Source organism: Scardinius erythrophthalmus (assembly GCF_964197995.2).
Source record: "Scardinius erythrophthalmus genome assembly, chromosome: 6".
Lineage (NCBI taxonomy): Eukaryota > Metazoa > Chordata > Actinopteri > Cypriniformes > Leuciscidae > Scardinius > Scardinius erythrophthalmus.
Genome location: NC_138226.1, coordinates 50,008,175 through 50,022,265, shown reverse-complemented (window position 1 = coordinate 50,022,265; position 14,091 = coordinate 50,008,175). Strand labels below are relative to the sequence as shown.

The window sequence follows — 14,091 nt, the reverse complement described above, 5'->3', positions numbered from 1 at the left end:
GGCATGCAGTAAACGGGGGTTTGGGGCGAACCTCCAACTGCATTGGCATCCATTGCCTCGAATTGTTAGCAGTTCCCTTATTTGATGCCGCTGCTCAGCAAGCCTGCACTGCTCAGTACAGAGACCGTTGCTCATACACTTCCCTCGCATGTCACAACTCGCCCGCCACCTCCTCCTATGGAGTAAGAAGCTTCTGAGATCGCTTCTTCCACTTCAAGTTCTGGCCTGCTCAATCGTTCCGCCCAGGATGCCTCACGACAGCCTGTAGGCAATGAGAGTGGAGACTCCATCCCCAGGCGGCCCAGCTGTTCCGGGGTCACTTCGGGGCCGCACAGTCTACATCTGTTGCCTCTCCGAACTTGTCCCTTGCCAGTTGTTTACTCCCTGAAACACGGAGACACTGGCATACAGCTGCTGACCCCGGGGCCTACGCAAAATGTGTTAAAAATCCCTGTCTCCCTCCACCCTCAAAATGTATGTTGCCTTTATATTAACACACATCATGATGCAGTAGATTTATAAGGAAGTACGACTTGATCATCAGGTTCCTGAGGCGAGCTAGGAGACTGAATCTGCCTTGCGCCCCCTCTATACCTTCTTCGGACTTATCTCCAGTGCTACTGCACTCTGAGACCTCCCCTTGAGTCACTGCAGGCAGCTGAGTTAAAAATTCTGTTTTTAAAGAAACAGTTCTCCCGCTTGCTTGCCTCTATCAAGAAGGTAGGGGACCTGCACGCATTTTCGGTCAACAAATCGTGTCTGGAATTCGGGCAGGCCAACTCTCACAAAATCCTGAGACCCAACCCTGAACACGTGCCCAAGGTCCCTACCTCTCCCTAAAGACGGGACCAGGTGGTGAGCCTGCAAGCGCTTCCCCGGAGGAGGCAGAACCAGCCCTGGCTTTTCTCTGTTCCTTCCGCCTTGCGGTTTTTCCGGACAGAATGCAACCCTCAGGACCTCTCTCAGCTCTTGTCTGTTACGGAAACCAGCAGAAGGGAAGGCTGTTTCCATGCAGAGGTTGGCCCACTGAAAAGATAGTGGTTGCCATCATCTTGGTGTGTTTTCACAAGATGCACCATGCCCACCTGGGTAGTGAGCTTGTCCAAAGAGAGACTGTAGCTCCTTCCTGGGCGTTGACACAGAGTGCCTCACTGACAGATTTTTTAGAGCTGTGGGCCGGGGCGACACCAACACATTTGCTAGGAAAATAGCCTATGTGTCGAGCCGGTTGTTTTCCAGAGGCTCCCTTCACATGAAGCCAACTTCACTGTTAGTCTGGTTTGTAGTGTCGGCTTGCTGCGCCATTCCCCTCTTATGGACTGGATACGTGCGCCATTTTGCTTCAGTTGAGTTCCCCTCTTGCCGAACCCTGTTGAGTTCCTCCACACCCCTCGGCAATGGACGTGGCAGAGTGTCTGATGCTAGGCCTATCACTCGTATGCACGGGTGGAACTTGTGCTAGGCTGGGTCCATATGTTGCGATCACTACGGCAATCCCATATGTGTATTCTTCCACAGTCTGGCCCCCTGCGGCGAGCCCGTGTCTTCCCTTGGCAGAGCCTGCTCTGCCGTCACTGTCTGGTTGCATCTCCCCCTCTCCCATCTTTTAGGCTGGAGCCTCCCCAGTGACATTTCATATGTTGTACTGCCCAGTATTTCGCTCAGTCCATATGTGTTATTCTCCACGTTACCTCCCTTCGGGCAGGATGTGGCTTCCCAGTGGTCCTGTGGAACAGCAGTGACTTTCCTGGCCTAAGCCCTGCCCTATATCATATGCGGGAGGATCAGGAGGCTTTTGTCTAGGCACTGGAAGGTGGCAGCACTAGTGGCGTTTTAATAGGGATCCCAATCAGTTGACACGTTGACTACGTCGAACGTGAGTGACTGAAATGGAACGTCTCGGTTACGATTGTAACCCCTCGTTTCCTGAAGGAGGGAACGGAGACGTAGTCCCGTCGCCACTATTGCTGGACCACCGCTGACTCCGGGCTCCGCTTGGCTCCTCAGCGAAAAACAACTGGTGCGTGCATCTACTTCTGTATTTATACCTGAGCTGCAGGGCAGAGCGTGTGATGCAATTCACGCACGGCAATGTGCATTGGCTCATTTTAACAATACTCGAAGGTGACAGGCTTCCTAAGCGTGATCCCAATCAGTCGGCATGTCGACTACGTCTCGAGGGTTACATACGTAACCGAGACGTTTCCCCCATTACAACGCCGTTACCGTTACTGATAATAAATGTGGCGTTGCTATAATTGAGCTCACTGAAGCGGTTTTCATCCGAGTAGGCTCTCTCTCTGTGTGTGTGTGTGTATGTGTGTGTGTGTTTATGAGGCGCCAGACTGGACAAAAGTGAGAGAGGCCGAGGGTGTTCGAGCATTATAGTTTGTTCATAAATAAATTACACATTTCAGCATTAGATTAATCTCTGTAGCCTACTGGTATCATCTGCAACGTTTTAATTAGTTTACATGGTTATAAAAATAAAATCTACAAAACTGGGAACTAGGAAGGTTCTGTTTAGGTTATAAAAAATAACAGGTGACGTTCTTGGAATGTTCTCTTTAGATTAAAAAATAAAACCTCAAAATAACCTGCAGGGAACGTTCCCAGAAAACATTGTTTTACTGGTTGTGGACACGTGTGGCAAACACGCCTAGACTTTGGCTTAAAAATAAAACCCCAAATTATTATATTTTATTATTATTATCACTCTCCAGAACATTCTCATTCACGGTTCCATGCTGGTGGAATGATCTCCCCACCCTCATCCAGAATGCAGAATCCCTGACAACACTCAAAAGTCAACTGAAAAGTCATCTCTTCTGTGAGCACTTAATCTCATAAAAAAATTAAACAATAATTCTTTCCTTTTCCCTTCACAATGACTCGCTTAATTTGGTCCTAATTTGTAAGTCGTCTGCTAAATGACTAAATGACTAAATGATTATTATTATTTTGGTACATTGTTCAGTATTATATTGAGAGCACTTCTTTTTAAACTGTTTACTTTTATGAGGAAGAAAATACTTCAAGAAGGCTATACAGTATGTCTACCAGTTTGTGAAGTTGTGTGACAATTTTATCATTTAAATTTGCACTACAAAGAGTATGTATTTTTATTATTATTATTATTATTTATTCATTTTTGGTATATTTCTCAAGAAGCATAATTTATTTTTCTTATTTGTTGGCCAATTGTGGTCTGTGCAATAAATATTAAAAATTCTAAACCATATATTGTGCTTTATTGTTCCACAATAGTAATGATAATATTTACTATAATATATTGCATTTAATAGATGTCTCTCACATTGTCCCACAGCAACATTAAAATAGTGTAGATTAGTGTACAATGTTTAATGTAATAATAAAATAAAAATGTATTCTATTTAGTGTCCATTTCATTCATTTAACATATTTAATATTGGGGGCACCCAAGTTATTTGACATATTCAAACTTTTTTTTTTTTTTTTTAAAGTAACGCAATAGTTACTTTCCCTGGCAATGAGTTACTTTTATAATGATGTAGCTCAGTTACTTACTCAGTTACTATTTGTGAGAAGTAACTAGTAACTATAACTAATTACTTTTTTTAAGTACTATGCCCAACACTGGTTGTTAGTTAGGTCAAGTCAAGTCCTGCAGCCGATCCTGTTTTCCCCCTCAGGGTAGTTTTTGTTTTGTTTTGTTTTTTATTAAATAAAAACCCATACTCTGCAAGTCCTCGCCTCTTCCCTTTACTCCAACCTTGACAAATTTAGAACAAATGTTTTTTCAAGTTCAGAATAGTAATTCAGAATAATCAAATGTCAATTTATTGATATTGCTTTCTGTAATGTGCTGTTATATAAAGTTGAGCAATGCTGTAAGTGTTTTTTGTTACCTGAGCAGTTGCAGTGGTAATATTTGTCCCACCTGCACCTCCAACCACCATTTTGACTTGTCCGCTGTGTTTGTCCAATATTATTGTGGGACACATTGATGAAAGTGGCCTTTTACCTTGTCAAAACAAATAGTATTTTATGAACATTTATATTTATATAGGTATTTTTTCTTGTACTCAACTCTTTCCCCGCCAGTTTTTTTTAAGTTGCCAGCCATCGAAAGCATTTCTGAGCATTTTCACAAAATTTTAATGGCCCCTAGAATATTTTGTTGTATGAATGTCTGAACATGCAATATATCTAGCGAAAGAACAGATTAAAAAGAATTCTAGCTTCAAGCATTCTTTTATTTATCAACACTTGAATGTGGATAAGTTTCATAAAAAAACATTCTGCAAAAAAAAAGCTTAGAAAATCGCATTTTTGTCAAAGACTACATCCGATCCGGATGATTCAGAGCGATGATCAAAACATAGATGGAGTAGATTGAGTCCATCAACACCCCCAAAGCTTCTGAAATTCAGTCAATGGCGGGAAAAAAGTAAATATTGTAAATCATTTAAACTCAAGGCATGCATGTTTTTATTATTACTTTTTTACCTGGTTTAATTAAGTTGTTTTTGATAACTTCATTTATCACCTCAGGTTCAATGAAATCCCACAGTTGGTCATTAAATATAATGCCTGTTAAGCGTGACATCACCCCAGAACCAAAACTGTGAAAACACAAAAAATATCCAGACAACAAGATTGAAAACAACAGCAAAGCAACAGAGCTTCATTAATATAGACACCAAAAGTACATTAACATCTTTTAAAAAAAAATCTATTCTGCATTAAAATCGAATCTATATTTTTGAAAGGAAGAGTGCAGTTTCTTAAAAAAATAAGTACTATTGTATTTTATTCTGTTGTGTTTAAAGGGTTAGTTCACCCAAAAAGGAAGTTTCTGTCATTAATTACTCATCCTCATGTCGTTCCATACTCGTAAGATCTTCGGACCACAAATTAAGATATTTTTGATGAAATCACTTTCAAGGCCCAGAAAGAAAAAAAAATGTTTTCTTGTTGCATCATAACATCCCAGACAGCAACATAGTGTTGGTCCAGATCCGGCCCACATCTGGGCCGTCACTATGTTGCTGTCGGGGATTAAGGTTGAACCACTCTAATCACATGGACTATTTTAACGTTGTCTTTACTACCTTTCTGGGCCTTGAAAGTGTGTGTTGTATTGCTGTCTATGGAGGGGTCAGAAAGCTCTCGGATTTCATCAGTGTTCCGAATATGTACGATAAGTAATTAATGACAGAAATTTAATTTTTCTGTGAACTAACCCTTTAATATAAGTATTGCTAAAGGCTATGTCCCACTAGCTGACTTGAATGATTTTGGTACAAGTCAAATCTACTGACTATTCTTGCAGAGGACAGTGACAGACTTAAAGACTGCCTCTGACTTTCTTGCTTGAAGAAAAATATAGAGCTACCCCTGAAGTTGTTCATTTAAGCCATTAGTCAACTAATCGCACGTTCATATTAATTTAATTACTGAAATATTTACTGGGGGGGGGAACTTAACCATAATGATCGTTTAATTCCACGCATAAAGCTTGCCGCAAAACAGCAGCAAAACCAGCTACTTGCCTCGCAGACATGAGAAATATATCTATAGAAAGCTTTAAATGTCTACTAGGCTCCCTACTAGCCTCCCTTCCAGTGTAGGCCCCTGGAAGCCAGTGTGTTAATGACCCCTGTTGAGGCGATGGATGACAGGCGAATGCTTGGATTTCTTGTAATTACCACAAGGATCCGCTGTTAACAATCTGTCCCTCACAGACTGCATGACTTTTTTTGTGACTCTTCGACTAATACAATTCTTCTCGTCAACTAACGTTTAGTCGACTATTAGGGGGCAGCCTTAGAAAAATAAGAATAAGAACATTTCGTGAACATACACTGAACTGTAGAAGTGTAACTCATACCGTAATCTCACCATATAAAGGTGCATGAGGTATTTGTTCCCTCTGGGCTATGAAGGCTCTGATAATATCAAACATGTTGAAAGTTGCCCAAGAGCCAATGACTCTTCTGACTCTCTGCCAACTTCCAACATGTCTGATATTATTAAAGCCAGTTGGTAGAGAGTTTAGTTATTGGACCTATTAGTGTTCCCCCTCAGTAATTATGCAAATTAGTCTACTAAACAGAAGACTAATAGTCTAATGTTAAGTCGATGTAATGTTAAGTTCATATTGTTAGAGGTGATTTTATGTTTCAGTAACTGAAACTGGGTGTGATAGGTCAAGACCAGGATTAAGAAACACTGATCTCGTTGTCTCTTTTTTCTCTTACTAGTTATTGATACTGCTGGTGACTGCCACTGCACTCCCATCTTCTGCGATAATAGACAGGTGAGATGTGCCATGGTCATCAGGCGCATTATCAAGGTCCTCCTGCTCATCATAGCTCTTTTGTTTGATGTCATCTTTAATCTTACTCCTGATGTGGTCCGCAAAGCTCACTGAGGTCATTTTTTGGACAATCTGTGAGTGTGAAACAAAATTGACAAAATATCAATACGTAAATATACACAGCAAAATCCCAAGTGTTAAATCTGCTCAGAGTGCATATTGGCTGCGTTTACACGGGCACAATTTTTTAGATGTTTTTTTGCACTTGCATGCGTGTAAACACAAAAAATCTGCATAAGATCCGAGATTTTTTTACATCTGATCTGAGCCACCCTCATTTCAAAAACGCTGTTGGACAATGTTGATAAAATCAACCCAAACAAACACACCCCTCTCTTTAATTCTCCGCCTACAAAACTCAGACTCCAATCCTAACAGCCCTGCTCGAGTCAGCCTTGAACCCCGATCCCCTGCATGTGAGTCGAGTACACAATAGTAATAACAAACAAGAGTTGGTTGTTAGTTGCCAACAGAACAGCACAACGATCCAAAAATCGTTTTTCAAATACCGCTTACTCCACATTTAAGTATACTTGACTTATAATGACAGAAAAGTCTACGTTTATTTGGCCTAAACTTGTACTCAATCTTTGATCAAGATATATTTAAAAGTATAATTAAAGGGATGGTTCGGAGTAAATTCAACCTAGGGTCCTTGAATTCAACCTCAAGCCAATTTCCTAATTTTGCCCCTTTGGAGTCCCAGAATTGATATTTTTGGGTGAACTCTCCCTTTAAAACAGGGATGGGGAATGAATAAAAACTCACCTGCCTGTAGCCTTAGTTATCCTGAAGACATTGATTAGCTTGTTCAGGTGTGTTTGATTAGGGGTGGAACTAAACTCTGCAGGACCAGCATTCCCCACCCCTGCTCTAAAACTATCCAGTATAGGCCCAAGGAATATATAAGTATATTAGAGTTGAGTTGAGTTCACCTCAATCATGTTTTCATGAAGTGGGTCTCCCAGTTTACTCTTTTGGGCATCAGCGAAGCGGAAGGCCTCTATCATACGATGATAGGTCAAAGTCTTGTTCTGTATTGTGGACACACTGCTGCTTGAGATGTTGTAGCCTGAAATGAAATGCTTAATTATTTGAACTGAAAATTAAAAGAATTAAAGACTTAGATTCAAGACAGAGAGATTACTAAACCTATGTTTCACACTGTACAAGTCTTTTGGTCCTTTACAATTGTTGCTTTTCAGAGTTTTTGATAGGATCTCAACATATTAATGGTGAATGTCTGGAGTAACTCATGGTTGAGCAAAAGATGGTGGCATGAACTGCCTGTTTTACAGAACAAACACAAGGTCATTTGAATAGACCTACATTAATATAAAGCTAACAGGACATGCTGTGTTGGTCATATAGAGAAGGTATACTGTAGTTTCTCACATACAGTATGTCATCAACTCCTGTGCTTCATAAGGTTCCTCATATGGCTGGAGTTGTGCTGAATTTGATCTGCCTGCCAGATTATTACCAACCCTAACTCATTGAGGCCGCTAACTGATTGGGTAATCATAACCTCACCCCACCCTTAATCCTAACCCCAACCATACTGGTCACCTATGCCATGGGCCGGTCCTGAATGAAGTGATGGCTGTCTTAATATGGAAATTATTTGGAGTAATTAGAGAGTGCTGGCCTTAGCACTCCCTAACTGTAATCCACACACACACACACACACACACACACACACACACACACACACACACACACACACACACACACACACACACACACACACACACACACACACACCTTTGAGTATGTTGAGGATCAGAGCGAGTACGGGTCCACCAAATGGAGCATCAGGAGCATGAAATATGTATTTCCCCACAGTAAAGTTTAATGCATACTCATTCAGCACTGGTTGATAATTCTTCAGGTCCTCGCGTGTTATAATCCCTCCTGTGTTATGAGAAACAAAAATGGTAACACTTTAAAAAATGGGTGCACTAATAAGCATTCGTTCATGCTTAACTAATGTATAGAGGAGTTAATGTTTGACTCATGAAGAACTAAACCGTTCATTAAAGATTATTGCACAACAACTAATAAAGAGTCTATCTGATTAATAGATTAGGTACTATATGAATGCTATTAATTAAATGTGTCATCATGTATTAATTCCTTAGCAACATAGTATTAACTAATAATGTAAAATAAATTATTAGTTGCAGATGCAGTAATCATAAAAATAATAATAAACTTTATTTTATAAATAAAGTAGCTTCTCAAGGCACTTTACACAATAAAATAGACAGATAAAATTGCAAAGGGCACAAAACAAATAAAGAACACATAGGAATACAAAATAGTGAAAGGCATAAAAAAAAAGTTAACATAAAAAAATACATTCATTCTCATGATTACCTGTGCAGTTAAGCATGAATCAATGCATATTAGTGCACCATACTGTAAAGTGTTTACACAAAAGATTTAATGCATATTAGTGCACCGTACTGTAAAGTGTTTACACAAAAGATTTAATGCATATTAGTGCACCGTACTGTAAAGTGTTTACACAAAAGATTGAGACAGATTTGCATACTTTGTTAATATTAAGTCACAAGATCCTTTAGATATGAGTCAAATTTAAGCATGAAATAACCTGCAGCATTAATATCTTCCACTATAGTCTGAGTCAATGTTCCATCATAAAAGGCATCTGGTCCTTCTTCTGCTATCTTCTTAAAGGTGAGAGCTAGTTTAGGAAAACTTATAATGTCATTTTCCTTCAAGGTGTTATTATTTGAGTCACAAAACACTTCACTGGAAAGAAGAGACAGAAGTGCAGAAATCAGATGATGCCATCACATTTAAAAGGCAGATGCGTTAGAGACCCTGGTGTAAATAGAGACATATAGTATTATAATAGTGTTAGATCTGTCTTGTAGAATAATTTCCACTGACAAAGTATGTTTTTTAAATTTTTAAAAAATATCCTAGTTTTTTGCTAGTTTACAAATGACACATTCTCACCACAATGTTTTATCTTTCAGAATTGTTCCACTAGTCTCATTGATGGCATAAGCCAATGCCTTGCCAATCCGAAAGCCCTCTGATGCCAGCTTTATACTGGGCTCAAACAGCTCCTTCCATTTCAGTCTCCCGTGTCTTTGGTGTGCCAGCGCATAACCACGCAGTTCTCCTGGCACAGCTATAAACAACCCTGCTATTCACACAAAACAGAGGAGTGGTCACATCATTCAATGGCCAAACTGGCAAGAAATCATCAGAGCTGCATTAATGTGTGGACCAATGTGCTTCTACTGAATCTGTGCTGGATTCAGTCATCATGGAGGCTGAATTTGGGGATATAAAGATTTATGGTGGTTTACCTGGTATTGCATTCTTGGGGTCATTGCCAAACATGTTCTCTGAAGCACTCATTGGAGCAGTTTCTCTTGCATTAATTGTCTCCACCTTTCCTGAAGATGAAAAAAATACACTTTTTGTTTAACACAAAAAATGTGTCTCAGTAGTCAAGAGGTTGCAGTGATTGGCCAAAGAGGACACTGAAGAATTTAAGAATCTAACTTGTGATCTTTAATAGCAAGCTGTTGGTGCAGCTTTAAGAAAGCCAACATACACTCACCTAAAGGATTATTAGGAACACCATACTAATACTGTGTTTGACCCCCTTTCGCCTTCAGAACTGCCTTAATTCTACATGGCATTGATTCAACAAGGTGCTGAAAGCATTCTTTAGAAATGTTGGCCCATATTGATAGGATAGCATCTTGCAGTTGATGGAGATTTGTGGGATGCACATCCAGGGCACGAAGCTCCCGTTCCACCACATCCCAAATATGCTCTATTGGGTTGAGATCTGGTGACTGTGGGGGCCATTTTAGTACAGTGAACTCATTGTCATGTTCAAGAAACCAATTTGAAATGATTCGAGCTTTGTGACATGGTGCATTATCCTGCTGGAAGTAGCCATCAGAGGATGGGTACTTTGTGGTCATAAAGGGATGGACATGGTCAGAAACAATGCTCAGGTAGGCCATGGCATTTAAACGATGCCCAATTGGCACTAAGGGGCCTAAAGTGTGCCAAGAAAACATCCCCCACACCATTACACCACCACCACCAGCCTGCACAGTGGCAACAAGGCATGATGGATCCATGTTCTCATTCTGTTTACGCCAAATTCTGACTCTACCATCTGAATGTCTCAACAGAAATCGAGACTCATCAGACCAGGCAACATTTTTCCAGTCTTCAACTGTCCAATTTTGGTGAGCTCGTGCAAATTGTAGCCTCTTTTTCCTATTTGTAGTGGAGATGAGTGGTACCCGGTGGGGTCTTCTGCTGTTGTAGCCCATCCGCCTCAAGGTTGTGCGTGTTGTGGCTTCACAAATGCTTTGTGCATACCTCGGTTGTAACGAGTGGTTATTTCAGTCAAAGTTGCTCTTCTATCAGCTTGAATCAGTCGGCCCATTCTCCTCTGACCTCTAGCATCAACAAGGCATTTTCGCCCACAGGACTGCCGCATACTGGATGTTTTTCCCTTTTCACACCATTCTTTGTAAACCCTAGAAATGGTTGTGCGTGAAAATCCCAGTAACTGAGCAGATTGTGAAATACTCAGACCGGCCCGTCTGGCACCAGCAACCATGCCACGCTCAAAATTGCTTAAATCACCTTTCTTTCCCATTCTGACTTTCAGTTTGGAGTTCAGGAGATTGTCTTGACCAGGACCACACCCCTAAATGCATTGAAGCAACTGCCATGTGATTGGTTGATTAGATAATTGCATTAATGAGAAATTGAACAGGTGTTCCTAATAATCCTTTAGGTGAGTGTATATCTGTGATGTATACTGTAAAGCCTTGCTGTAAAAAATCTGACAGTATCATACCATTTTCCATTAAAACAGTAATATACCGTATAAAACAATGCATTCTGGGTAATATTTTTCATTTTTGAGAAAATAGCCTACAGGAATATACTGTGAATTAACAGTGCTCAAAATCGACACTCAGAGGCTGTGTTCCAAATCCCACCCTATACCCTCATTCACTATTCCCTACATTAGTTCTCAATACAGTCTACTTGACAGAGTGAATGAAAAGAAGTGAGTGAATTCAGACACTGATTAACTCCTGATAATTAGAATCAGTGAAGGACAAGAACAGAAAAAAAGAGACAAGCAGAAACACAAGAACCACAACTGACTTCCAGTCACACTGTTTTACAAGTTTACAAACCAGTTTGATATTATTTCTTTCATACATGTACAAATGTACTTGTTGAGAATTAACAGGGATTTAGATGTTTTATTGAAAATAATAAAGTTTGTAGTCGTCATTATGGTGATCGGTGTTATTTGTAACATTATAAAGACAGTTTGTCAGTTTGTCGCCATAATGGCTGTTAAATATTTATTACAGTAACCAACTGCTTGTAAACCTCACTCCCCTGATCTCAAGAGGCGCTCTAGCGACTGATGCTAGTGGCTGTGGTCTTTAGCCTCCTTGTTAGAGTTCCTGACTCCCATGTCGGAGACCACAGCTTGAATGCCCGCTGGGAGAGGGTTGAGTAGATCCGGTTACACATAGGCTTAATTCGCGAATGGGACATGTCCCCACCACTTTTTGCCAGGGTCGATATTGTCCCTACCACTTTTTTAAACATTTTGTGGCATGGATGTACTTAATTCAAATGAAACATCTACAGCTGACTAGCAGAGCATTCATTTAGTTCGTTAGTTATATAAGAGGCGATCTGGCGCTGGAATGTGTGGTTTTTTAATCATGTGATTGTTTGCAGCTGCAGTTATCAGTAGCAGAAGGCAACTTGGCACTTTTGCACTTCACAGACGAGCGCCTCATTTGCTTAATGCCATCACGATGACTCTTTATTCGTTCCGGTGAAATCACAAATGAAATGCATACAAACGTGTCCACACTCTTGACATACAATTACAGATGAACATCTTTGGTTTTAATGGGGAAAAAAAACTATGCAATTGTGGATAAGAACCCAGAACCTCTCTGACATGCTTAACAAAAGTTCTACCACTAGACCGTAATGGCACAAGAGGCTTCCATGCAAATCTACGTATTGATTAACTGGCGTGAAAGAATCTTGGTACCAACAATATATTGTATTAAACCCTAAGCGTCCCGCCGGCGGGACGGCACCCCATGAAAAAAATTCATAATCAAATTACTAAGCAACCACTGAATGATATGATACAAAATAGGTATCATTTTAAAGCTTAGAACAATGCACCTATACATTTTATTCAACTCCTAAAAGGTGCTGAGTTATTCCTTTAGAACGGATTATACCGCCGGAGGGCGCCCCCTAGCTATGGAAAAAATTAATTGTCATATTTTTCAAAACTACTGCATTGATCAACACAAAATAGGCATCATTTGAAAGCTTAGAGTCTAAATTTTACAATGAATGTAGCCATTATGATTATCTCCAAAGTAGTGCTGAGTTATTTGCTGATAAAATGATTTTTTTTTAATACATAATTTATGAGGAAGAGGAAATTATTATGTACTGCAATGTGTCAAAAACATCATACTGCTCAGATAGTCATGTGTCATATGTCATTTGAAAGGTCTCAATGAGTAGAATACAACAAGCATAATTGTTTCAGGCTTTTACTAAACTTGAGCAAGGTTTTTGTAAAATAAGCCCCTCAAGAGACCCATGGGTAAACCATATATGGATGCTGAATTTTAGACACATTTCCGCTTGTAACTTCATGAAACATGCTCCGATTGTGGAAAATGACACATCATTATTTACAGCAGATGCTTACAATTAAAATGAGTCCAAACTCAACGTAATCCATCACTCAGAACTAAAGATATTCCTCATGGAGTTCTAATTCACAAAAAATACACAAACGCACGTAGCCAAGCGAGGTAGCTTACACTTGGCCTTTTTACTCGTATCTTCATGAAACATACATCGATCATGAAAAATGACACATCGTTATTTACAGCAGGAGCTCATGATTAAGACGAGCCCAAACTCATCAGTCAGATCTAAAGATATTCTTCATGGCGTTCTAACACAGAAAATACCAAAGACGTACCTAGCCAAATATATACTCATGAAGCACTCGCGTTTGGTTTTTACTTATAACTTCACGAAGCATGCACATATCGTAGAAAAATGCACATCATTATTTTCAGCAGACTCGCACGATTAAAAAGAGCCCAAACTCAGCATAATCCATCACTCATATCTAAAGTTATGCCTCGTGGAGTTGTAACACAAATGCGCACATAGAACTTTATTATAGATGTAGCACTTATGTCGCGTTCTAACTCATAACTCAATGAAGCATGCATCAATTGTGGAAAATGGCACATCATTATTTACAGCAGAATGTTACGATTAAAAAGAGCCCAAACACACCATAATCCATCACTCAGGTCTAAAGATATTCCTTATAGCGTTCTGACACAAAAAAATACCAGAGGCGCACCTATGAAGTAGCAATAGCAGTGATGCTATGTTGTTTTGATGTGACGTTTCAGCTCATAACTCAATGAAACATGCATAGATTGTGAAAAATCGAACATCTTTATTGACAACAGATTCTCACGATTACAAAGAGCCCACACACAACAGAATCCATTGCTTTGATCACGAGATATTCCTCACGAAGTAATGCATACTTGGATAAAAAACAAGTCTCTCATCCTTCCTGGGTGCAAAGTGTTTTCCAATTTTCCCGGAACCGT

At 39.9% G+C, this 14,091-nt stretch overlaps 1 protein-coding gene across 5 annotated transcripts in view; it reads right to left on the bottom strand.

Annotated features, from left to right (window-relative positions):
* Positions 1–14,091, bottom strand: part of LOC308692762 (glutathione hydrolase 1 proenzyme-like) — a 30,614-nt gene that overhangs the window by 11,084 nt on the left and 5,439 nt on the right. For all 5 annotated transcript variants that reach the window (XM_081369101.1, XM_081369104.1, XM_081369102.1 and 2 more), the window contains 8 exons: positions 9,712–9,801; positions 9,353–9,545; positions 8,982–9,142; positions 8,129–8,278; positions 7,300–7,436; positions 6,246–6,436; positions 4,492–4,607; positions 3,891–4,006 (listed from right to left, as the gene is read on the bottom strand). In XM_081369101.1, coding sequence (XP_081225227.1) covers positions 3,891–4,006; positions 4,492–4,607; positions 6,246–6,436; positions 7,300–7,436; positions 8,129–8,278; positions 8,982–9,142; positions 9,353–9,545; positions 9,712–9,801 — 1,154 coding nt within the window. The remainder of the gene's footprint in view (positions 1–3,890; positions 4,007–4,491; positions 4,608–6,245; positions 6,437–7,299; positions 7,437–8,128; positions 8,279–8,981; positions 9,143–9,352; positions 9,546–9,711; positions 9,802–14,091) is intronic.